This window comes from Macaca thibetana, chromosome 19 (assembly GCF_024542745.1).
Source record: "Macaca thibetana thibetana isolate TM-01 chromosome 19, ASM2454274v1, whole genome shotgun sequence".
NCBI classification, from domain to species: domain Eukaryota; kingdom Metazoa; phylum Chordata; class Mammalia; order Primates; family Cercopithecidae; genus Macaca; species Macaca thibetana.
This window is the reverse complement of record NC_065596.1, coordinates 49,229,752-49,255,697: the sequence shown is the minus strand read 5'-3', so window position 1 is coordinate 49,255,697 and position 25,946 is coordinate 49,229,752. Positions and strand designations below refer to the sequence as shown.

General features: G+C 46.0%; 1 protein-coding gene across 1 annotated transcript in view; it reads left to right on the top strand.

Annotated features, from left to right (window-relative positions):
- Nucleotides 1–25,946, top strand: part of GPATCH1 (G-patch domain containing 1) — a 48,169-nt gene that overhangs the window by 10,805 nt on the left and 11,418 nt on the right. Inside the window, exons 3-16 of the mRNA XM_050771981.1 lie at nucleotides 631–716; nucleotides 3,194–3,354; nucleotides 3,996–4,093; nucleotides 5,687–5,745; nucleotides 6,135–6,374; nucleotides 7,367–7,514; nucleotides 11,510–11,589; nucleotides 14,709–14,913; nucleotides 17,576–17,875; nucleotides 19,760–19,938; nucleotides 20,524–20,651; nucleotides 22,108–22,244; nucleotides 22,590–22,756; nucleotides 24,059–24,275. Coding sequence (XP_050627938.1) covers nucleotides 631–716; nucleotides 3,194–3,354; nucleotides 3,996–4,093; nucleotides 5,687–5,745; nucleotides 6,135–6,374; nucleotides 7,367–7,514; nucleotides 11,510–11,589; nucleotides 14,709–14,913; nucleotides 17,576–17,875; nucleotides 19,760–19,938; nucleotides 20,524–20,651; nucleotides 22,108–22,244; nucleotides 22,590–22,756; nucleotides 24,059–24,275 — 2,205 coding nt within the window. The remainder of the gene's footprint in view (nucleotides 1–630; nucleotides 717–3,193; nucleotides 3,355–3,995; nucleotides 4,094–5,686; nucleotides 5,746–6,134; nucleotides 6,375–7,366; nucleotides 7,515–11,509; nucleotides 11,590–14,708; nucleotides 14,914–17,575; nucleotides 17,876–19,759; nucleotides 19,939–20,523; nucleotides 20,652–22,107; nucleotides 22,245–22,589; nucleotides 22,757–24,058; nucleotides 24,276–25,946) is intronic.

Below are 25,946 nucleotides of genomic sequence, written 5' to 3'. Positions count from 1 at the left end.
ACCCTGAATATTGCCTGGATTCCTTCTGTGACTCTCTCTTTATCCATCGTGACTGATTAAAACACCCTGACATCATATCTTGACACTTGATCTTAGCCAAAAGGCTGCGAAGTGATGACATCTGTCGCCCAGGCTGGAGTTGCCGGATCTTACTGAAAAGTTTACGCCATATCCTGCCTCAGTGGAGATTGCTGGTCTCTCATCCGCCCGTCTCGGTCCCAAAGTGCTGGGATTTTACCGCGCCCGGCCGACATCATTTCTTTAGAAAAGTTAATATGCCAGTGGAGATTGCTGGTCTCAGGTCCTGCATTTTAAGGTGACCTTGCAACTGTCTGCTTAGATCTGCTTGTGTTCTTTTCACAGTTTAACTTTCAATGTGTAATTCTACTTCTCTTGGTTTCACTTTCTTATGGGGAAACCTTAATGGATCCATTAAGTTTTGCATCAGGGGATACAGGGATTCATAAGAAATTTATGTGGAATAATTATGTCTATATAAGCAGTGAGATGGGAAGTACCTAAGAGTTTGTAGTTATTGGGAGTTTCAAGTCCATACATGTTATGTAATCATTTACTCATAGACCCAAATACTCTCTAGGATTATAAAGCTCTAAACTCTTTTTTTTCCAGGATGGACACCCTCTACCTTTGTGTCTTCACGACAGAACAGAGCAGACAAATCTGTTCTTGGTCCTGAAGATTTTATGGATGAAGAGGTGGGTGTGCAAAACTTTAATTGCCAGTTCACTGGTGGGAAAGGTCTAGTTCGTTGCTGTAAGTGCCTCCTCTCTCCCCAGAAGGTCCGATGTATGATTTCGTCTTTGTTTGTAAGGCTTTATCTTTTAGGTATTTGATGTACAGTGTCCTGTACATCAGTAGAGTCTTGTTCATTGGAGGAGCATTTTATACTGGGGCCAGTTTCTAAAATCAAGAGTGTAAGGGGAAAATCATATACAGGCAATTTACTGGAAAAGCCTCCATTACCTCAAAAGCTCAGTATCCATGGTGCTGGGTCTGCAGCTTTCCACAGTAACTCTCAGGCACACTACAGTAAAGAACCATGAGTGACTGCACTAAAATTAAACTTCTGCTCCCTTAAAATCTGGTCGTGGATTCACTCACGATAAAGATTAAACAGGGAGGGAGAGGATCAGGAAGAATAGCTAATGCATGCTGGGCTTAAGACCTAAGTGATGGGTTGATCTGTGCAGCAAACCACCATGGCACACATTTACCTGTGTAACAAACCTGCACGTCCTGTGCATGTACCCTGGAACTTAAAATAAAAGCTGAAGAGAAAAAAAGATTAAACGAAACATTTATATCAGCATGCATTATTAGGCTGCAGGTTAGAGGGAAGGAAGGCTCCTTCCTTTTTTGAGTAGCATCATCTAGAAGGAAACATATCTCATGTAGCAGGAAGTCTAGATGTGCTGAGACCCCAGGCTGTCTCTTCTCAGTCTTCTGCTGGCAGCTTGTCCTTATACTACCTCTCCTCATGATTGCAAGATGGCTGTAGTAGTTCCAGGTAGCACATCCAGGATGATGTTGCCCAAGAGAAGAACTTCCTTTTGGTCCCTTTTCTTTTCTGTTTGTTTTCCTGAGACGGAGTCTCGCTCTGTTGCCCAGGCTGGAGTGCGGTGGCGCTATCTCAGCTCACTGCAACCTCCACCTTCCAGGTTCAAGTGATTCTCCTGCCTCAGCCTCCCAAGTAGCTGGGATTACAGGCACATGCACCACCATGCCCGGCTAATTTTTGTATTTTTAGTAGAGATGGGGTTTCACCATGTTGGCCAGGCTGGTCTTGGACTCCTGCCCTCAGGTGATCCACCCACCTTGGCCTCCCAAAGTGCTGGGATTACAGGTGTGCAACTGGCAGTCTCTTTTCTTAAAAGAAAAGTAGGCCGGGCGCGGTGGCTCAAGCCTGTAATGCCAGCACTTTGGGAGGCCGAGGCGGGTGGATCACGAGGTCAGGAGATTGAGACCATCCTGGCTAACGTGGTGAAACCCTGTCTCTATTGAAAATACAAAAAATTAGCCGGGCGAGGTGGCGGGCGCCTGTAGTCCCAGCTACTCGGGAGGCTGAGGCAGGAGAATGGCGTAAACCCAGGAGGTGGAGCTTGCAGTGAGCCGAGATTGTGCCACTGCACTCCAGCCTGGGCGACAGAGTGAGACTCTGTCTCAAAAAAAAAAAAAAGTAGCCTTTCATATAAGTCCTACCATGAATTTTCTCTACATTTGCTTGCACAGATTGTTTTACGTGCCCATTCCTAATGCAGTCCCTGGCAAGGAAAATGGAATCAAAAAGACTGGCTTAGATAAGACACAAAGCCCCACTTCCTAGTCCTGCTTCCCTAACACTGGGAGTACCACTCCTGCGGTGTGTGGTGGCGCAGAGGAAGGCAGGTACCTAGACAACATCAGGACCCTGCAAGGGAAGAGGAAGCATGACAGTGGTTGGACAGGTCGCCAGCAACATCTGCTCCAGTAAAGGCAAAGGCACCTGACTCTAGGCTGGCCCTCACACTTGCGAACGCTTGCTGGCTGGGACTCCAAGCTTTGTCCCCTGCACGCTGACCTTTGAAATACTGTTGAGAAGAACACGGCCCTTACTTCCTATCTTCCCAGCTTAGTCATGCTTAGGGTGGCCCTAATGAGTAGTGACTCTCATGCCCTCCTGACCTTGGCCACTGACTTTACCTTGTATGAGGATGAGCTTCTAAAGTCAGTGTGAGGCTGGGCACGGTGACTCACGCCTGTAATCCCAGCACTTTGGGAGGCAGGCTGAGGCGGGTGGATCACCTGAGGTCAGGAGTTCGAGACCAGCCTGGCCAACATAGTGAAACCCCATCTCTACTAAAAACACAAAAAATTAGCCGGGCATGGTGGTGTGTGCCTGTAATCCCAGCTACTTGGGAGGCTGAGGCAGGAGAATCACTTGAACCTGGGAGGTGGAGGTTGCAGTGAGCCCAGATTGCGCCATTATACTCCAGCCTGGGCAACAAGAGAGAAACTCCATCTCAAAAAATAAATAAATAAAAAATAAAGTCTGTGTGTACATCTGTCACTCTGCTGATCCTGACCTAAAGTTTGTAGTTTTAACTTTTTTTTTTTTAAACAGAAATCAAACTATGTGATGTATTGTGTATAGTCACTTTCCAAATAATGTAATTCTGTTTGAATTTTTTTGAAGGATCTTAGTGAATTTGGGATAGCACCTAAAGCGATCGTCACCACAGACGATTTTGCCTCCAAAACCAAAGACAGAATACGAGAAAAGGCCAGGCAGTTGGCTGCTGCCACTGCCCCGATTCCTGGAGCCACCCTCCTTGATGACCTCATAACGCCAGCAAAGTAAGCATTTCCTTCTGACTGTTGTGATCTTAGCAACGGTGTTTCGCATGTGTATGATTCTCTTGCTGAGGGGTAGTTTATTTGCAAGTAAGACAAGCCTTCTTAGGCTCAAAGTCTCAGTGAATAAGGGGGTTTTGCCTAAAGGATCTTGCATTGTCACTGCACTGAGACATCAAGAACTGCAGCCACTAGCTGTGCTGCTGGGGCTCGTGGAGGCTGGAGAGCTGTTAGGAATTGCAGTGACTTCTCACACCATCCCTCCAGACCTTATAGCCTCGCTTCTGCCTGCCTCCTTCACTTTCTGTGTATCTCCTTGTTGTGCTCCTGGGCTTGTGGCCTGATATGACAGCCTTAGACCTTCAGGGATTCCCAGGCCACATGCTTGGCAAGGACTATCTAGAGTCCCTGTGATCCTATCCTAAAGGAGAGAGGTCATCTGATTGACTTCCCAGTTCAGGCGCGCACCCCACTGCAGCCTGCTGTGGCTGGAATGGCAGCGTCACGCTAGTTGTAATGTGGGTGAGGGCAAGGGCCCAAGCCAGACAGGCCTAGGGACTGAGCAGGAACTCAGAAGCCACTCATTTCATACTCTTTGTTAATGTTACTTTGAAAAGTTCATTTTCAATGCCTTGCTATCCTAGATTATCTGTTGGTTTCGAATTGCTAAGAAAAATGGGTTGGAAAGAAGGACAAGGAGTTGGTCCTCGAGTAAAGAGACGGCCACGCCGACAGAAACCTGGTGTGTATGTTAATTGATTAACTGGTATCACTGCTGCAGTGTACTTTTTTTTTTTTTTTTTTTTTTTTTTGGAGACAGGGTCTTGCTCTGTCACCCAGGCTGGAGTGCAGTGGTGTGATCCCAGCACACTGCAGCCTCGACCTCCTGGGCTTAAGTGATCTTTCCATGTCAGCCCCACAAGTAGCTGGGACCACAGGCATGTGCCACTATGCCAGGCTAATTTTTTGTATTTTTTGTAGAGACAGGGTTTTGCCGTGTTGCCCAGGCTGGTCCCAAACACCTGCACTCAGGGAATCCGCTTGCCTTAGCCTCCCAAAGTGCTGGGATTAAAGGCGTGAGCCACTGTGCCTGGCCAAGAGCGTACTTTTTAATGACTGCAAATTCCAATAAACAAAATAGCTGGGCCCAGTGGTATGTGCGTCTTCTAAGGCTTTTTATGTGTAACGCATGACGGCTTCCAGAAAGGCTGTGTTAGTTTGTGCTTCTGCCAGCAGCATGTGAGAGTTCATGTTTCCTACCCTCCCCCAAACTGTCACAGTTTAACATTATTACTTGTTACTTATTTCTTGCCCTGAGTCTCCCCAGCCAGACTGTAAGTGACTTTTTGAGGGCAACAGTCATTTCTTTTGGGTTCTTCATGACGTGGGGCAGTATTGGTTATTCATTGAGCACACTACTGCCAAGTAGGGCCAGTGCTGGTAGAAAGTGATTCCTGGCTGGGTGCAGTGACTCACACCCATAATCCTAGCACTTTGGGATGCTGAGGTGAGAGGATCTTTGAGCCCAGGTGTTTGAGATCAGCCTGGGCAACATGGTGAAACCCTGCCTCTACCAAATATACAAAAATCAGCCAGGCGTGGTGGAGTGCACCTGTAGTCCCAGCTATGACTCAGGAGAGTGAGGTGGGAGGATGGCTTTAGTCCAGAAGGTTGAGGCTACAGTGAGCTATGATCATGCCACCATACTTCAGCCTGGGTGACAGGACGAGACCCTGTTTCTAAAACAATTCCCAGTGATCTGCCTCTGACCGTAATGCTGTAGCACATTTTATAAATGTACCCATGTACCTCTGAAGAGTATCAGTGAGTTTTTTTTTTTTTTTTTTTTTTTTTTGAGTTGGAGTTTTGCTCTTGTTGCCCAGGCTGAAGTGTAAATGTGCGATCTTGGCTCACTGCAACCTCTGCCTCCTGGGTTCAAGCAATTCTCCTGCCTCAGCCTCCTGAGTAGCTGGATTACAGGCTTGCGCCACCGTGCCTGGCTGTTTTTTTTTTGTAGAAACGGGGTTTCTCTATGTTGGTCAAGCTGGTCTCGAACTTCCGACCTCGTAATCCACCTGTCTCAGCCTCTCAAAGTGCTGGGATTACAGGCATGAGCCACTGCAACCAGCCTTTTTTTTTTTTTTTTTTGGTAATTTTTTGTGGAGGTGGAATCTCACTATGTTACCCAGGCTGGTCTTGAACTCCTAGGCTAAAGTGATCCTCCCTCAGCCTCCCAGAGTGCCGGGATTACAGGTGTGATCCACCGTGCCCGGCCTGGTCGGGGTTTTCTATTTGTAGTCACTCATGACTATTGCATTTGAAATCTCTTTTCTAGATCCTGGAGTCAAAATCTATGGCTGTGCATTACCCCCTGGAAGCTCGGAAGGATCTGAGGTATTGCACGGGCTCACTGACCTTCAGTTTGGTACAATAGCACCTGTTTCTGTATGATTGTGAAATTTTAGGGTTGGAGACAATTTTAGAAATCAGATCCCACCACTGTACAGTGAAATACTCATGCCCTAAAGCTATCCTCATTATATCAACATACGTATTCAGCAATGTGCCTGCACCACAGACACGCAGGTCTGTTCAGCTTCGTAAAATGAAGTTGGTGTTAGCATCCTTTGTGCCGGAAAGTGATTTAGTCATTTGTAACAGCACCAATGAAAGTTTGCTAATTGTTGTGTGTGGCATTAATCTCTGCATTTTCAATTAGTATTTTGTGGGTTTACTTTGCATCATGCAATGACTCACCTTCATTCCACTTTAAACTGAAATAGGGTGAAGATGATGACTACTTGCCTGATAATGTGACCTTTGCACCCAAAGATGTCACACCTGTGGATTTCACACCTAAAGATAATGTGCACGGTCTGGCCTACAAGGGCCTGGATCCCCACCAGGCACTGTTTGGAACTTCGGGAGAACATTTTAATCTTTTCGGTGGTGGCTCTGAGAGAGCTGGCGATCTTGGAGAAATTGGACTGAATAAAGGAAGAAAATTGGGAATTTCAGGCCAGGTAAAATTATTTTCTATTTTATAAAGGGGGAGTCATTGATAAATGAGTCTACTTTCTTTTTTCTTTTTAAAAGTTCTTTATTTTCTTTTTTTTCCCCTAATCCTCAAGTGGAATCAGGTCAAAGGTTCTTTCTTAAAATGTATTTTAAAAATGGTAACTTTGCCATTTACCCTCTTTTTTTTTTTTTTTTTTTTTTTTTTCTTTGAGACGGAGTTTCGCTCTGTTGCCCAGGCTGAAGTGCAGTGGTGCGACCTCAGCTTACTGCAACCTCTGTCTCCCAGGTTCAAGTGATTCTCCTGCCTCAGTCTCCCTAAGTAGCTGGGATTATAGGCATGCGCCACCATGCCCAACTAATTTTTGTATTTTTAGTAGAGATGGGGTTTCACCATGTTGGCCAGGCTGGTCTCGAACTCCTGACTTCAGGTGATCCACCTGCCTCAGCCTCCCAAAGTGCTGGGATTACAGGCATGAGCCACTGCGCCTGGCCACCTTTTCTTTTTATAAACATTTTTTTTTTCAGTCTTTTAAACAAAAATGCTACTTGTTAGAGGCCCCTTCCCCCAGAGACTAGGAGTTCTTCCAGCGGGCAGTAGAGTAGCAGCGGTCCTTAGACCTTGGCCACCAGCGTTGGCCCAGGCTGCATTGATCAGTTGAGGAACATTTCTGCCTTTCTCCTCTTGGAAGCCACATTTCCACCCCTGCACTGCTGCTTAGCTTTGTTCTCCACTCCTCGTCCTGTGCTGGGACCTGGAGCCATGGCTGTTGTGGGGACTGGAGGGCAGCATTAGCACTGGGGACATGGGATTTCATCTCTGGTCATTGTTTTCCAAAAATCTTGTGTGTGTGTTGATCTGGGACCCCTGTTCACTTCTCTCTTGGTGATCTTGAAGTGCTACTGTGGTTTCCAGTCACATCCTTAAAGTAGCTTTATCCCTGAAGATCCCAGACATACCCTAACCCCTGTACTCAATTTGAAACTTTGTTTTTTAAAGGCTTTTGGTGTGGGTGCCCTGGAAGAGGAAGATGATGATATATATGCCACAGAAACTCTATCCAAGTATGACACTGTTCTGAAGGACGAGGAGCCTGGAGATGGACTCTATGGCTGGACAGCACCCAGGCAGTATAAAAACCAGAAAGGTAATTCGACAGACGCAAACCTAATGGCAGGATCAAGTGTCAGGGTATCAGGAAGGAGGTGCTGCAAGAGTGGTACAGGAGCACCAGCCTCTGTTGTTGATCAAAGACATGGTAAGAAACAAAACAAAGAAGCAAGGCCCAGCGTGGGAAGTGAAACAAATGCAGGATTCAGACCTGGCCAAGGCCAAAGCCAGCTGTCAAGGTGGGGCCCAGGTGGGAAGGAGGGAGAGGTCTGTAATCAGGGAAAGAGGAATGCCTGGACCAGTGACCAAGTGGCTGGTCAGAGCTGGCAGCGGGTCAAAGGGAAGCACCCAGAGTTAGAGGAACTGGGCAGGCGGCCAAAGGAGGCCAACACATGCGGCAGGTTAGAAGGTCAGGCCAGGGGACCAGGAGGCAGGTACACCAACAGCCTGCAGCAAGATGGAGCTGGGCGCCCAGTCCATCTTCTCCCTTGAGTCTCTGGCTCTGAGGAGGCTTTTTTTGGGATAAGAGGCCGACATTTTTCAACACAGCTTTAACTTCACGCTGTGTTGAAATTTCAAGGGGTATCAGATCCTGTGGTCGAAGTCACATTTCAGTTGTTTCCAGAAAAGGTGCAGGGCCAGACAGGGTAGAGTCGGTATTAGCAGCATGTGATTTGGAGTCAGTCAGACCTGGGTTTGGATGCCAGCTCTCCACTGCCCAGCTTTGTGACCTTAGGCAAGGCTCATAACCTCTCTGGGCATCGGAGTCCACATTTGTAAAGTGAGGATAAAATCCACTCCAGAGGTGGTTGTGAGGATTAAGTGGCATAACTTAGTGTCTGGCATAGCACCTGCCCAAAGACTGAAGAAGTGGCACCTACTGTTCTTTGGTTATCATACAGTCATGTGTCACTTGACTGGGATGGTGTGACAGGGAACCCAGGGTTTTACACAGGACACTGGAAGGGCATGTGTACCCAGTGTTAGGAGACTTAACCTCTGGGCGGTCAGTGGGTTGCTAGTACTTATTTCCTTTTTTTTTCCTTCTAATTTTTTTCTTTTTTTTTCCCCTGAGTCATTTAGCTTCGGAGCCTTCTTCTTTTTGCCTCCCTATAGTTTCTGATTTCTCTTCCCAAACTATGAATTATTTTTATATAACTTAAATGAAGATATATTAGTATATCATAATATACTACCTAATTTAAATACTATATTATAATCAATATACCATTATATATTATATATGATTTATATTTTATATAATTAATATATCAATACTGTCAGTATATTATGTAACATATAATATATTATTACATAATGTATAGATATGTTAATTATTATTTATTAAAAAATGGTGGGAGAATGAAATTGATAATATCCTGTATCTCTGTTAATATAAGTGACATTCAATATTATACAACATATTAATAACATTAATTTATTAATCCTCTAATAATCATATATAATGACATATACTTAAGTCTGCCTGCTGAGCCACATCTTTCACTTTTCCCTCATGCACCAGCTTTGCCCCCAGCTGATTGGTTCCCATTCTGTCCACCGAGTTCCAAGCCTGTCCTTGTCTCCTTGTCCCTCTCTGCTGTGGCCTCTCTCCCCCAGCTTCCTCTCTTCCACCCTGCAGGGCCACAACATCTGTAGTTTTGACTGTATGGTTTTCTTTTTCTTTTTTTTTTTTTTTTTGAGATGGAGTGTTGATCAGCTGCCCAAGCTGGAGTGCGGTGGCTGGATCTCAGCTCACTGCAAGCTCCGCCTCCCGGGTTCACGCCATTCTCCTGCCTCAGTCTCCCGAGTAGCTGGGACTACAGGTGCCCGCCACTACGCCCAGCTAGGTTTTTTTTTGTATTTTTAGTGTAGACAGGGTTTCACCGTGTTAGCCAGGATGGTCTCGATTTCCTGACCTCATGATCTGCCCGTCTTGGCCTTCCAAAGTGCTGGGATTACAAACGTGAGCCACTGTGCCCAGCCCACTGTATGGTTTTCTATTCAGTGAATCTATCTTTATTTTACCCAGTCTCCACGGCTGATTTTTTACATTTAAAATTTTTTTTTTTTTTTTTTTTTTGAGACAGAGTCTCACTCTGTCATCCAGGCTGGAGTGCAGTGGCATGATCTCGGCTCACTGCAACCTCTGCCCCCTGGGTTCAAGTGATTCTCCTGCCTCAGCCTCCTAAGTAGCTGGGATTACAGGTGTGCACCACCACACACAGCTAATTTTTTTTCTTTTTTTTTTTTGAGAAGGAGTTTTGCTCTTGTTGCCCAGGCTGGAGTGCAATGGCCTGATCTCGGCTCACCACAACCTCCGCCTCCTGGGTTCAAGTGATTCTCCTGCCTCAGCCTCCCAAGTAGCTGGGATTACAGGTACCTGCCACCACACCCAGCTAATTTTTGTATTTTTAGTAGAGATGGAGTTTCATCATGTTGGCCAGGCTGGTCTTGAACTACCGACCTCGGGTGATCTGCCCGCCTTGGCCTCCCAGAGTGTCGACGCCCAGATAATTTTTTGTAGTTTTAGTAGACATGGGGATTTCACCATGTTGGTCAGGCTGGTCTTGAACTCCTGACCTCAAGTGATCTGCCTGCCTCAGCCTCCCAAAGTGCTGGAATTACAGGCGTGAGCCAGCACAGCTGGCCATGGTTGATTTTTAAATTCTCATTTTTTTTCCCCCATGATCAATAGGGCTATAATGAATATTTTTCTGGTTCTGTCTTTATGCACATTTATTTATTCAGAATTCTTCAGAATGAACTCATAAACATGAAATTTCTGGGTTTTGAGAGAATGCAAATTCCAAGAATGTGAAATTGAATCCCACATTACCTGAAGGAATTTTAGTAAGTTCTAGAAGCTTAAAAAAAAGCCCAACATGCTGGGTGCGTTGTCTCACGCCTGTAATCCCAGCACTTTGGGAGGCCGAGGAGGGCAGATCACAATGTCCGGAGATCCAGACCATCCTGGCCAACATGGTGAAACCTCGTCTCTACTGAAAATACAAAAATTAGCTGGGTGTGGTGGCGGGCGCCTGTAATCCTAGCTACTCGGGAGGCTGAGGCACAAGAATCACTTGAACCCAGTAGGCAGAGGTTGCAGTGAGCTGAGATCGTGCCACCGCACTCCAGCCTGGGTGACAGAGCGAGACTCCATCTCAAAAAAAAAAAAAAAAAAGGAAAAAAGCCCAACATGAGTCAAAGCACAAAGGATGGTTTTGTGGGGAGGGGAGAGATGCGGTGGTGCTGAGTGATCAGTGGCTAAAAGCCTTAGCTCATCTGCACTGCGCTCTGCTCCTGCTTTAGGCCTCAGCTCCTAGCCCATGAAAGAGCTCGTGATTGTCATGTAGAAGGGGCTTTTGAGTGCAGAGAATACAGTTCATTTATACGGACTTTTGGCATAACCAGTACATGCAGGAAAACTTTGAGAATGAAATCAAAGGGATTTTGTTGATGGGGTTGTCCCTATGACCAGGAGACGATCCACCAGGTCATTCAGTGTCCTATGTCTGTGATCTTTATGTCTTGTTAAAGATTAGAGGCTGACCTGGTGGCATGGCCTTTTGTCCCTATTTGGATTGTTGCTAGGGAGATGGCCAGGTAGTCACCCTGCAGTTCTTCACCTAGTTCTACACATGACACACTCATAGGTGTGATTTGTGTTTTTCTCCATACTGGTCCTCTTGGTGGTTTTTCTTGATCTTTTACTCCATGGGGTAGATCCTTTGGTGCCCCTAAGGTACTTTTTCTAAAAGTCACATCAATGTACTTGTCTTGGAGGACCGCAGCCTTGTTACCTGAGTAGCCCAATTTGTGGAGGGCGGTGTGGGCTGGGTCCCAGTCACTGAGTCAACAGAGGCGTGGGGCTTTGCTTGCCACTCGTTCTTCCCTTTACTGCTGCTGCTGAGTGATAGCAGGTATGACACATGCTATTTACGTTCTTAGAGGTAACATAAAACGCTGACGTGTTCTGTCTTATTCTGATCGTCTCTACTTCTGGAATTAATCTATGACATCATTTTGTAGAATCAGAGAAAGACCTTCGATACATTGGCAAAATTTTGGATGGATTTTCCTTGGCTTCTAAACCTTTATCTTCTAAGAAAGTAAGAACAACTTTTTTTCTTTTTTTTTTCTTAGTGGTTTAGTTCTTAAAATATTTGCTGCTATGTGATCTGAGTTCTATTAACAACGGGAAAGATAAGTAAATTTTGATTTCAAAAAACAACAGCCTGGTTACTAGTGATTGTCTAGAAAAACATTCTACGTTAGAAATATCAGGGCCGCCAGGCGCGGTGGCTCACATCTGTAATCCCAGCGGTTTGGGAGGCCAAGGTGGGCGGATCACGAGGTCAGGAGATCGAGACCATCCTGGCTAACACGGTGAAACCCCGTCTTTACTAAAAATACAAAAAATTAGCCGGGTGTGGTGGCGGGCACCTGTAGTCCCAGCTACTCCGGAGGCTGAGGCAGGAGAATGGCGTGAACCTGGGAGGCGGAGCTTGCAGTGAGCCGAGATCGCGCCACTGCACTCCAGCCTGGGCGACCGAGTGAGACTCTGTCTCAAAAAAAAAAAAAAAAAGGAGCATTAAAAAAAAAAGAAATATCAGGGCCAGGCGCAGTGGCTCATGCCTGTAATCCCAGCACTTGGGGAGGCCGAGGTGAGTGGATCATCTGAGGTTGGGAGTCCAAGACCAACCTGACCAACATGGAGAAAGCCCGTCTCTACTACAAACACAAAACTAGCCGGGCTTGGTGGTGCATGCCTGTAATCCCAGCTACTGGGGAGGCGGAGGCAGAATCACTTGAACCTGGGAGGTGGATGTTGCGGTGAGCCGAGATCGCACCATTGCACTCCAGCCTGGACAACGAACGAAACTCTGTCTCAGAAAAAAAAAAAAAAAAAATCAGTTGGCCAGGTGTGATGGCTCGCTCCTGTAATCCCAGCACTTTGGGAGGCCGAGGTTGGTGGATCACCTGAGGTTAGGAGTTTGAGACCACCCTGGCCAATGTGGCAAGACTCCATCTCTACTAAAAATACAAAAATCAACCGGGCGTGGTGGTGGGCTCCTGTAATCCCAGTTACTCAGGAAGCTGAGGCAGAGAGAATCGCTTGAACCTGGGTGGCAGAGGTTGCAGTGAGCCAAGATCGCGCCATTGCACTCCAGCCTGGGCGACAGAGTGAGACCCTGTCTCAAAAAAAAAAAAAAAAAGAAATACTTTGAATCCCATGGAGGATATAGAGAAGTTGTGGACACACTCCTCCTTTCTGCCATGCTCCTCTGGGTTTTTGTGTGGTGGTAACATGAGAGTGCTTTCTGGCTGATTTGGGGGTGTGTCTCCAGAAGGTGACAAGGCTAAGATGAAAAAAAAAACAGGATTTCTTGACAATGATAACACCACTGTTTCATGGACTTTCATTGTGCCAAGGGCTCGTGCCAGGCTCTGCACCTTAACAACCACCTGGGGAGCCTGGGGAACTCCAGTTATAGCACACTGTCTGGGGTGGGGCACAGGCATCAATATAGTTAAAACTCCTTAGGCGAGTCCAGCGTGCACCTGGGCCTGAGAGCCAGAGGAGAGAGGGGCTGGGAGAGAGGGGTCACTGCTTTCAGCTACAGGGTTACCTCATCATGGACTTGAGCTTTCACATAGCTTAAAAATCTAGAGAACATTTCAATGTGAATTTGGGGGGAAAATAGTAAAGAAAAGTCTAGATAATAGCTTAAATAACAAATACATGTGGGTTTGTTAGACTAAGAGCAACGGAGACCATTTAATGCAGTTATTTAACAATATCTAGTACTTTCCTTTACCTTGTCTGCTGTGCCATCATTCATGCCTGTCAGTATTAAAAATCCCCAAATTTCCCAAATAGATTTTCATTTCACTTTTGTCAACTAAATTTAAATTCCTGTCTCCACTGCCCTCCTAGGTCCTGGGCCAGGTCCTCTTGGCTCTACTCACATTATTCATAGTAATATCTTGGATGAAAATAATAGGCCAGGCATGGTAGCTCACGCCTGTAATCCCAGCACATTGGGAGGCTGAGGTGGGTGGATCATTTGAGGTCAGGAGTTCGAGACCAGCCTGGCCAACATGGCGAAACCCCGTCTCTACTAAAAATACAAAAATTAGCCAGGCATGGTGATGCGTGCCTGTAGTTCCTGCCACCCGGGAGGCTGAGGCAGGAGAATTGCATATGCAGTAGGTGGAGGTTGCAGTGAGCTGTGATTGTACCACTGCACTCCAGCCTGGGCGACAGAGCAAGACTCTGTCTCAAAAAAAAAAGAAAAGAAAAAAGAAGGCCTGAAGCTTCAATTTGCAACTGAAACGTAACTAGAAAAAAGAATTCTGAATTTAAAAATAACTACAGTTATTATTATTATTTATTATTTTTGAGATGGAGTCTCTGTCACCCAGGCTGGAGTGCAGTGGTGTGATCTCGGCTCACTGCAACCTCTGCTTCCCAGGCTCAAGCAATTCTCCTGCCTCAGCCTTCCGAGTAGCTGGGATTACAGGCATCCACCACCACGCCTGGCTAATTTTTGTATTTTTAGTAGAGATGGGGTTTCACCATGTTGGCCAGGCTGGCCTTGAACTCCTGATCTCAGGTGATCCACCCGCGTTGGTCTCCCAACATTCTGGGATTACAGGTGTGATCCACTGTGCTCCGCCCCGACTATTATTTTTTAAATATATATTTTTTTAGTTTTATAGAGATGGGGTCTCATTCTGTTGCCCAGGCTTGTCAGGAGCTCTTGGGCTCAAGCAATCCTCCCATCTTGGCCTCCCAAAGTGCTGGGATTATAGGTGTGAGCCACTGCGCCCCACCATTATTTTTCTTTCATGCTTTGAATGGTACTTTTCTAAATTTTCCGATGTACAGTGGGCCAGCCCTACCTGTAAGCCCTGACATTTATGATCTATTGTCATCTTTATTGTTCTTATCCTATGAAACAGGCACATTAGCTTCTTTCTGTAGAAATGGGTAGGAGCATATTCGCAATGCCTGACCACTGGAACACGGTGGCTCTCGTGACCCTCCGGTCCAGAGGGGATGCTGGCTGGACCTCTGGCCAGCCTGTTCTTGGGCTACCTGCCTGCTGAGTGTTAACCCGGGAAGGGGCGGGGTTAACAAGGCTCAGAGGTAACAGGTTTTCCTGATTAAATCAAACATGATCTTGCAGCCTGTATTTCCTGGGTTTTGTCTTGTTTTGTTAAGATCTATCCACCTCCAGAGTTGCCAAGAGACTATCGACCAGTGCATTATTTCAGACCCATGGTGGCCACCACCTCCGAGAACTCACACTTACTGCAGGTGTTATCAGAGTCAGCTGGAAAGGCAACATCTGACCCAGGGACACACAGTAAGCACCAACTGAATGCCTCCAAACGGGCAGAGTTGCTTGGAGAGACGCCTATTCAAGGTATGTGCCATGGAAAAGACTGAAATCATTACATTTCACATAACTTGAGTTATCAAAATAAAAATGGAAAGTTGTTTTCCCACTGAAGTTTTTTATGTGAATTTGTATTCCCAAACTGTGGAAATAACACTATTTATTGTAAATGGCATACGTAATAGTGTGCATAGCTTTTACTTCTTTTTTTAAGTTTTATTATTAAACTTACTTATTTTGAGATAATGTCTGGGTTTGTCACCCAGGCTGAAGGCAGCGATAACTCTCTATAACCTGGAACTCCTGGGTTCAAGCGATCCTCCCACCTCAGACTCCCATGTTGCTGGGACTATAGGCATGCGCCACCACCACACCTGGCACATTAAAAAAAAAATTTTTTTTTTAATGGAGATGAGGGTCTCACCATGTTGCCCAGGCTGGTCTGGAACTTCTGGCTTCCCAGAGTGCTGGGATTACAGGTGTGAGCCTCTGCGCCGAGCCAAGGCTTGTTTTTCCACCTTCAGTTTGGTTGATGTCATTCAAGTCACTTTTATTGTAAGCTCAGCTGTTTTCAGACTTGTGATAATTATCAGGGAATGTGGTTAAGGTGCCTTCGCCTTCTCTGCACAGCCTGGGAGAGTACGTTTTCTTCCTCTTGGGGATCGCGTTGTGTAACTCTTCTCCAGAAACTCTGAAAGGGATGAATGCGTCTGAAAGTCTGGAAAGACTTTCCAGCGAGCCCTCACTCATGGCACTCCAATCCCCTGCAGGTGCAGCAGCAAAGACCCACCATGAGAGGTGGACTTGGGCTCTCAGGGGCTCGAGCCTCACTGCCATGGGGAATCCAACAGGTGTCTCCTATAATTGGCAGACAGAACCCTTGGTTCCCCAGCCTCCCATCACACACTGCGCTTCCTCATCTAAGTCTTCTCATCTCAGGAACTGGTGCCACCGTGATCCACTGCTCGGACCGGAATGTTGGAGGCCTAATTCTTAGCTCCTCTCTTTCTGGTCTTTCCCCGCCCTCCCTGGCCCTCAGTGAGTCCTCTCAGCTCTACCCACAATGTGTCGGGGTTCCGTCCACTACTCATCTGCATTTCCGTGACCTCCGGGTCTGAGCCCCGCCCCTCCACTTGGACCGTTGCAGCAGCCTCCTTGATAGTCTCCTTGTTTCTATCCATTCCCCCTGCAGTCTCTTCTCCTTACCAGCAGCTCGATGAGGCCAACTATACCAGCCAGCACCTCCCCCACCTACAGAAACCTCCAGGCTCCCCACGAGGCCCTGTGCGGCCCCCCCGCCCGCCTTTCAGGCTGCATCATCCACCACCTTCCCTTACCCTCCCGCAGTGTAGCTTCCTCCTCCTTTCCTCCTGTGAACACGCCGTCACCCATGACACTGCCTAAGGGCCTTTGTGTTTGCTGTTCCTCCCTCTCTGTTCTTCCGTCATATTTTTGTGAATCTGGCTTTTTTTTTTTTTTTTTTTTTTTTTTAGCTTAGGACTTATCTCAAATGTTGTCTTCTTCCAGCCTTCCCTGACCACCATATAAGCTGGTTATCTGCCTGCCCCCTCTGCCAGCCCGCTCACGCAAGCCCCCGCTCAGTCACGTCGCCCTATTTTTTTCATAGCCCTCCTCTGTTGAGGGCCGGCGTGTGGCACCTTGGCTTCTTTCCTGTCTCCACTGCCCTCCGAGCTCCTGGGCCAGGTCCTGGCGTGGAGTTGGCACCCATGAGTGTTTGTGCCATTAGTGAGGGCTTGCTGGGGAGCTGCGCTCGGAATCAGGGCTAGTGGTGGCGGACTGCAAGTCTGGAGCCGGGGATGTCAGGTTCCGCATCCTGGGACCACTCATGTGCCCTGTAAGTGTGAATGTGTTAACTTCCATTTTTGCTGACTATAAAACAGGAATCTTCGCCTTGCTCAGTGGCTCATGCCTGTAGTCCCAGAACTTTGGGAGGCCAAGGTGGGATGATCTCTTGAGCCCAGGAGTTGAGACCAGCTTGAGAAACATGGTGAAATCCTGTCTCTACAAAAAATATAAAAAGTAGCCGGGCATGGTGGTGTGTGCCTGTGGTCCCAGCTACTCAGGTGGCTGAGGTGGGAGGATCACTTGAGCCCGAGAGGTGGAGGTTGCAGTGAGCCATGATCACACCACTGTACTCCAGTCCAGGTGACAGAGCGAGACCATGTCTCCAAAAAAACATAGGATTCAGCCAGGTGTGGTGGCTCACACCTGTAATCCCAGCACTTTGGGAGGCCGAGGCGGGTGGATCACCTGAGGTCAGGAGTTCGAGACCAGCCTGGCCAACATGATGAAACCCTGTCTCTACTAAAAATACAAAAAATTTGCCGGGCATTGTGGCACGTGCCTGTAGTCCTGGCTACTCGGGGGGCTGAGACGGGAGAATCGCTTGAACCCGGGAGGTTGCAGTCAGTGAGCTGAGATTGTGCCACTGCACTCCAGGCTGGGCAGTAGAGCCAGACTCCGTCAAAAAAACAAAACAAAACAAAACAAAGAATCTCATTTTTCACTGTCTAGTCCACAAAGATATATGAACATAAATGAAACACTAAACATAAAATACTCATCCCCAATTATGTAAATTTGTGATACTGAAATGTATGTACAGAGAAATGAAAATGTGGTTGTTTTATGACTCTTTTCATCTCTTCTAATTACTGTTTTTATTTAGGTTCAGCTACTTCAGTGTTAGAATTTCTGTCCCAAAAAGATAAAGAGAGAATCAAAGAAATGAAGCAGGCAACTGACCTGAAAGCAGCTCAGCTCAAGGCCAGGAGTCTGGCCCAGAACGCCCAGAGCAGCAGAGCCCAGCCCTCCCCTGCAGCAGCTGCTGGGCACTGCTCTTGGCACATGGCATTAGGTGGTGGGACGGCCACCCTGAAAGCCAGCAACTTCAAGCCTTTCGCCAAAGATCCGGAAAAGCAAAAGCGATACGAAGAGTTCTTAGTACACATGAAACAGGGTCAGAAAGGTGGGTGCTGGGCCTGGGTCTCCCATATCTCGGCCAGGGCGGGGCCACGTTCTCACTGTTCTCATCCTAGACTCATATTTACAGTTGAGGTATCCCGTTCTGTCAGTGTTTTTGCTTTATCCTGCTGCAAATAGTGCAAAGGCTCTTGACCTCAGAAAGCAAGAACAGTTAGCTTATGTTCCTCCATATCTCAGGCCAAAGCTAGCTGTTTAAGTAGAGAATACAACTGGCGGTGGCTGGTGCTTACAGGCCGTTTGGTGTTTGCAAGTGCTTGACTGCTACAAGCATTGCATTTCACATTTCATATCAACATCATCTTCCACCTTATCCAAAGATCCTAACCATCCACTCCTGACTCATAGTCTTAAATTCGACTTAAAACAATAGTTAGCTATTGAACCATTACAGAGGAGAAACAATCACTTTGTGATCTTTGAAGTAAATATGGCAAGAATGAGGAAAGGGGTTGCTGTTGTATGCAGTAGTCCTCGTGAGAGGTTATCAGTAAATTACAAGGTTAGTTTTTAAAAACAGATCTTTGTGGAATGTAAAGTCTATTTACTGTGCCTTAACTTTGTACTAAGAACCTACATCACTAATGTTTATTTGCTTTAAAAAAAAAGAAAAGGTGGGCCAGGCGCGGTGGCTCACGCCTGTAATCCTAGCACTTTGGGAGGCTGAGACGGGCAAATCACGAGGTCAGGAGATCGAGACCATCCTGGCTAACACGGTGAAACCCCATCTCTACTAAAAATACAAAAAACTTGCCGGGCGTGGTGGCAGGTGCCTGTAGTCCCAGCTACTCGGGAGGCTGAGGCAGGAGAATGGTGTGAACCCGGGAGGTGGAGCTTGTAGTGAGCAGAGATCGTGCCACTGCACTCCAGCCTGGGCAATAGAGCAAGACTCCGTCTCAGAAAAAAAAAAAAAAAAAAAAAAAGGTTAGTGAAAAAGTGTTTTTCTGCCAAAACGTCAGGATGTGGTTGGGGTCAACTTATCACTATCTGGGAGTGGTGACAGGTTCCTTACTGCTAAAGATTTAACCAAGCATTAGTCTCCCACATGGTTTTCTCTGTTATGTTTGGTAGACAGAATTCAATAAAAGCATCATTTTGGCTGGGGATGGTGGCTCATGCCTGTAATCCCAGTACTTTGGGAGGCTGAGATGAGGATCAGTTGAGCCTAGGAGTCCAAGACCAGTCTGGGCAACATAGTGAGATCCTGCCTATACCAAAAAAATATATATATATATTAAATATATAATATTTAATAATATATAAAATTATATTTATATTTAATAATATATAAATAATATATATAATATATAAATATATATATTATAATATATAATAAATATATATATATTTTTAAATATAAAAATAATAATACTTTTTTTTTTTGAATGGAGTCTTGCTTGTTGCCCAGGCTGGAGTGCAGTGGCAGGATCTTGGCTCACTGCAATCTCAGCTCACTGCAACCTCCACCTCCCAGGTTCAAGCGATTATCCCGCTTCAGCCTCCTGAGCAGCTGGGATTATAGGCGTGCACCACCATGCCCAACTAAGTTTTATAGTTTTAGTAGAGATGGGGTTTCACCATGTTGGCCAGGCTGGTCTCGAGTTCCTGACCTTAAGTGACCCACCTGTCTTGGCCTCCCAAAGTGCTGGGATTACAGGTATGAACCACTGTGCCTGGCCTGATTTTTTTTTTGAAAAAGCACAATTTAGAAGGAAAGAACAGTATTACCTGCCAAATACCTCACCATTCCCATAGTCATAAAAACAAGGATAAGGACTTAGGAAATATACAGTGGTGCCCAGCAGATGTTCTCTTGTAAGCCCCATGTTTTTCTGAGAAGTGAAGACGCTTCCTGTTCTCTGCCCCGCAGATGCTCTGGAACGCTGCCTGGACCCCAGCATGACAGAGTGGGAGCGAGGCCGGGAGCGGGATGAGTTTGCCCGGGCGGCCCTGCTGTACGCGTCTTCCCATACGACCTTGTCCTCCAGGTTCACTCATGCCAAGGAGGAGGATGACTCAGATCAGGTTGAAGTCCCTCGAGACCAAGAGGTCTGTTGTCATCATGTCCCTTACCTGGTGAACTTTAATATTAAAGCACTGCCTAGCCAAAAGTGTTTTTTCTTTTTTTTTTTGAGATGAAATCCCTCTCTGTCGCCCAGGCTGGAGTGCAGTGGTGCGATCTCAGCTCACTGCAGCCTCTGCCTCCTGGCTTCAAGCAATTCTCCTGCCTCAGCTTCCCAAGTAGCTGGGATTACAGGTGCTCACCACCACACCCATCTAATTTTTGTATTTTTAGTAGAGATGGGGTTTCGCCTTGTTGGCCTGGCTGGTCTTGAACTCCTGACCTCAGGTGATCCGCCTACCTCAGCCTCCCAAAGTGCTGGGATTACAGAGATGAGCCACCATACCCAGCTGAGCCAAATATTTTTAATCCCTCGGTGAAAAGATCAAAACATACATGGTATAGGAGAATAAGAAACCATTTTATGCCTAGTTTCCAATGTACTGGAGCAAAAATGTTATAGCACAAACTTTTTTCTCATTTCTAGAAGATTGCTTGAAAATTTTACATGGGAGAGCAGTCAGGTCAATGGTGCAACCACTTGATGAAACAAAATGCATGTCTTTTCCCAGAATGATGTTGGGGACAAGCAGTCGGCCGTGAAGATGAAGATGTTTGGGAAGCTCACCCGAGACACGTTTGAGTGGCACCCTGACAAGCTGCTATGTAAGAGATTTAATGTCCCCGACCCTTATCCAGAGTAAGTTGGATAAACCTTTACATCAGTACAAAATGTATTCTTGAGATTAAAGCTAATTTTCCCCTTACATACTCATATAAATTCTTGTTTTTTCTACATGAACTTATTTGTATATCCCTGGATATTACAAATCTACACATTTTACAGATTTGCTTTGATAAATTACTTCTATAATTTGTTACTAAAACGAAATCTGGATAGCAAACTTTATTCTATATTGAAGCTATGAAACTCAGATATGTCAAGTTACAGAAGCATTATGCTTCTCTCATTTGCCACCTTCTTAATGCTGCTCATGTGGTTTACATTTATAATGTTACTTATGTTTTTAAATTATCATTATAAAACTTAAACACTTTCTTATTTGATTAATAACACTTCAAGAGGTGGGGTGTGGTGGTGCACACTTGTAATCCTAGCTTGGGAGGCCAAGGCAGCAGGATCGCTTGAGCCCAGGATTTCGAGGCCAGCCTGGGTAACATAGTAAGACCCCATCTCTAAAAAATCAAGCAAACAGAACACTTCAAGATAGTAGGCCGGGTGCAATGGCTCACACCTGTAATCCCTATACTTTCAGAGACTGAGGCGGGCAGATCACTTGAGGTCAGGAGTTCAAGACCAGCCTGGCCAACATGGTGAAACCCCATCTCTATTAAAAATACAAAAAATTAGCTGGGCGTAGTGGTGCGCGCCTATAGTCCCAGCTATTTGGGAGGCTGAGGCAGGAGAACTGCTTGAACCTGAGAGGCGGAGGTTGCAGTGAGCCAAGATTGTGCCATTGCACTGTAGCCTGGGTGACAAAACGAGACTCAATCTCAAGGAAAAAAAAAAAAAATAGCATAGGTAGTCAAACCAGACTGTCAGAAACTTTAGGCATATTTTTATTAGTGGAACTTTTCCTTAATGGAAATCCATTTTCAAAGTTAAATTCTTGCCCTTATCATAATAAGGAAAAACTCATGGGACCTAAAGTCAGTCACCCAGATTCTCGAACTGCTTTGAGAAGTGAAAGCATCTTAGGGGACTTCTTTTTTTTTTTTCTTTTCTTTTTTTTTTTTTTTTTTTTTGAGACGGAATCTCGCTCTGTCGCCCAGGCTGGAGTGCAGTGGCCGGATCTCAGCTCACTGCAAGCTCTGCCTCCCAGGTTCACGCCATTCTCCTGCCTCAGCCTCCCGAGTAGCTGGGACTACAGGCGCCCGCCACTTCGCCCGGCTAGTTTTTTGTATTTTTTTAGTAGAGACGGGGTTTCACCGTGTTAGCCAGGATGGTCTCGATCTCCTGACCTCGTGATCCGCCCGTCTCAGCCTCCCAAAGTGCTGGGATTAAAGGCTTGAGCCACCGCGCCCAGCCAGGGGACTTTTTAGTCATGCAGAGGAGGTGGAAAACTTGAAAGTTTTTCAGGAGGTGGATTTTGTCCTACTGGTTGTTATTAAAGTGATTCTTTTTCAATTCCCAGTTCAACTTTAGTTGGCTTACCAAGAGTGAAGCGTGACAAGTACTCAGTCTTCAACTTTCTGACGCTCCCAGAGACAACTTCCTTGCCCACCACTCAAGCTCCAAGGGAAAAAGTATCACAGCACCGAGGTCCCGACAGTGAGTAGGGCATCCTCGGGGTCTCTGATTGACCAGGGCCTCAACCCCTAGCCTGTAGGAAGACAGAATTAAAGGGTAGTTTAGTCCTAACGATATGAATGGTGCATATTCTCCCTCTGTTGAGGGAATTCCTCTTATTAATAACTTAGCTCATGTTGTAATGGTCCAGATGTTTACTCCTCGGGGTTGGGGCTCTGTCTCTGCCTCTGCCACCTACCTCCCCAACTCCCCCTGCATGGTGCCAGGCCCTGTAGTAGGCACGCTGACATTCTGAGCGAATGAAAGGGCAGTGGTGAAGAACTTGCCTTTTCCTTGCTAATGCTGGAGTTATGTCCTACTTTTCAGAATCAAGAAAACCATCCAGATGGGATACCTCTAAACAGGAAAAGAAAGAAGATTCCATTAGTGAATTTTTAAGTTTGGCTAGATCAAAAGCCGGGCCACCTAAACAAGAGTCCAACCCCTTAGTAAACAAAGAGGAAGAGCGTGCACCAGAATCATCCACAAATCAGGTATTTGGGGCTTCCAGATTCTCTTTGCCACACTGAGTGTGGTGGCCCTTGCTTTTCTCTTTGTTGAAACTTTCTCCTTGTGACTCACCAGTAGAGGCAGCCAACTATTGATCCATTTCCCCTTAAAGGCCATGTGGCTTGTTTCTAACTTTTGGCTATAACAAATAAAGCTGCTGGGAGCGTTGATGTGCAGGTTTTTGTGTGAATATAAGTTTTCATTTCTCTAGAGTACAAACCTAGTAGTGGGAATCCTGGAAAATATGTACATGTATATTTAACTTTATAAGAAGCTGCCAGACTGTATTCCAAACTTATTTTTGCCTTATGTATTTTGAAGTGCACATTTAGGATTCCTATTTCTCTCTCTCTTTTTTTTTTTTTTGAAATGAACTCTTGGTCTGTCACCCAGGCTGGAGTGCAGTGGCATGATTTCAGCTTACTGTAAGCTCTGCCTCCCCTCCCGGGTTCAACTGATTCTCTTGCCTCAGCCTCCCAAGTAGATGGGACTACAGGTGTGCACCACCATGCCTGGCTAATTTTTGTGTGTTTAGTAGAGATGGGGTTTCACCATGTTGGCCAGGCTGGTCTCAAACTAGGATTGCTCTTTCTTGGTGGGCAACATAGTGAGATCCCATCTTTACAAAAAATTAAAAAACTAGTTGGGTGTGGTGGTGTGCACCTGTGGTCCCAGATACTTAAGTGGCTGGGGTGGGAGGATTACTTGAGCCCAGGAGGTCAACACTGCCGTGAGCTATGGTCGCACCATTGCTCTCCAGCCTGGGTGACAGAGTGAGACCTTGGCTCAAAAAAACCCCAAAACAAATTATTATTCCTCTGTACATATGAGGTGAATTGACCCTTTTTTTTTCCTGGCTGCTTCCAAGATTTTTACTTGGTCTTTGGATTTTAGCGGTTGTATTATGATGTATCTGGGTGTGAATTCTTTTGAGTTTATTTTGTTTGGGGTTTGCTAAGTTGCCTGAATCTGAGTTTGGAAATAGAACAGAGGCACGGTGCTCTACTGCATTTTTGGGGATCCTTTGCACTTCTGATTAATGACCAGTCCATGAGAGATTTCAGCTGCTCTGACCTCATCATCACATTCTACAGTTGTTGACTCAGAAACACCACAAAAATAAAAGCTATGTGAGTGATCACTGTTTAGTTGGGTGGTGTGTGGCTATGGATACCCATGTACGTGAGCATAAACACAAATATGTATGTCTGGGAGTGTATTCTAGAATGTCTCCTCCCTTTTACCCTTGCCTCTGTATCCCTGACTCTTATTTCACGTCAATACAGACAGTCAACAAAGGTGTGGACGCACAGGCCGAAGGAGAAGGGAGCCGCCCATCCATGGACTTATTCAGGGCCATCTTTGCCAGCTCCTCAGATGAAAAGTCCTCATCCTCCGAGGATGAGCAAGGCGACAGCGAGGACGATCAGGCAGGCTCTGGGGAGGCCAACTTCCCAAGCTCCCAAGACACTGACTTGGGGGAAACATCATCCGTGGCTCATGGTATGTCAGTATTTCAGACTTAAGGATCTAAAGAAGAAGACAATGACTCTGCGACAGAGTCTTAAACCCAGATGATTAGCAATCAATGATATGTAATCTTTTATATAAATACAATTTTTTTTTTTTTTGAAACAGGATCTTGCTCTGTCCCCAGGGTGGAGTACAGTGGCTCAATCTTTGGCTCACTGAGGCCTCCACCTCCTGGGCTCAAGCAGTCCTCCCACTTCAGCCTCCTGAGTAGCTGGGACTACAGGCATGTGCCACCACGCCTCACTAATTTTTGTATTTTTAGTAGAGATAGGGTTTTGCCACGTTGCCCAGGCTGGTGTTGAACTCCTAGACTTAAGTCATCTGCCTGCCTCGGCCTCCCAAAGTGCTGGGATTACAGGCACGAGCCACCGCACCTGGCCAATCTTATATTTTTAATTGAGATAGAACAGAGTTGTTTTTTTTTCTATTAGGTATGTATCTCTGGTATATTTTTTGGATCACTGTGTTTGATTTTCCAACTTAACCTAATTGAGAAGAATTTAAATATAGTAAAAATTTCAGGCAGGCATGGTGGTTCACATCTGTAATCTGAGCACTTTGGGAGGCTGAGGTGGGTGGATCAGTTCAAATCAGAAGTTTGAGACCAGCCTGGCCAACACTGTGAAATCCTGTCTGTACAAAAATTAGCGGAGCATGGTGGCACACACCTGTAATCCTAGCTACTCAGGAGGCTGAGGCAGGAGAATCACTTGAACCTGGGAGGTGGAGGTTGCAGTGATCCGAAATTGAACCGTTGTACTCCAGCCTGGGTGACAGAGCAAGACTCTGTTTCAAAGCAAAAAAGAAAGTAACAATTTTATTTTAAAAGATAGCTTTTTTTTTTTTTGAGGTGGAGTCTCACTATCATCCAGGCTGGAGTGCAATGGTGTGGTCTCGATTCACTGCAACCTCCACCTCCTGGGTTTAAGCGATTGTCCTGCCTCAGCCTCCCAAGTAGCTGGGATTATAGGCGTGCACCACCACGCCTGGTTAATTTTTGTATTTTTGGTAGAGATGGGGTTTCACCATGTTGGCCAGGCTGGTCTCAAACTCTGGGCCTCAAGTGATCCACCTGCAGTGGGCTCCCAAAGTGCTAGGATTACAGGTGTGAGTCACTGTGCCTGGCCAGAAATAACCAATGTAAACACTTTGATGTATAGTTTTCCAGACTTTTTTTCTGAGATGGAGTCTCTCTGTTGTCCAGGCTGGAGTGCAGTGGCACAATCTCAGCTCACTGCAACCTCTACCTCCTGGTTTCAAGCGATTCTTCTGCCTCAGCCTGCCAAGTAGCTGGGATTACAGGTGTGCACCACCATGCTCAGCTAATTTTTGTATTTTTAGTAGAGATGGGGTTTCACCATATTGGCCAGGCTAGTCTCGAACTCCTGACCTCAGGTGATCCGCCCACCTCAGCTTCCCAAAGTGCTGGGATTACAGGCGTAATCCCAGTGCCTGGCTAGTTTTCCAGACTTTTAAAATTTTTATATCTCTTCTATCTGAACATACAGTAATCTGTTTAAAAAATGAGATTATTAACGGTGAATATGATCATTTATCTTCAAGGTTTTTTCTTTTTTTTTTTTTTTTTTTTTTTTGAGATGGAGTCTGGCTCTGTCACCCAGGCTGGAGCGCAGTGGCCGG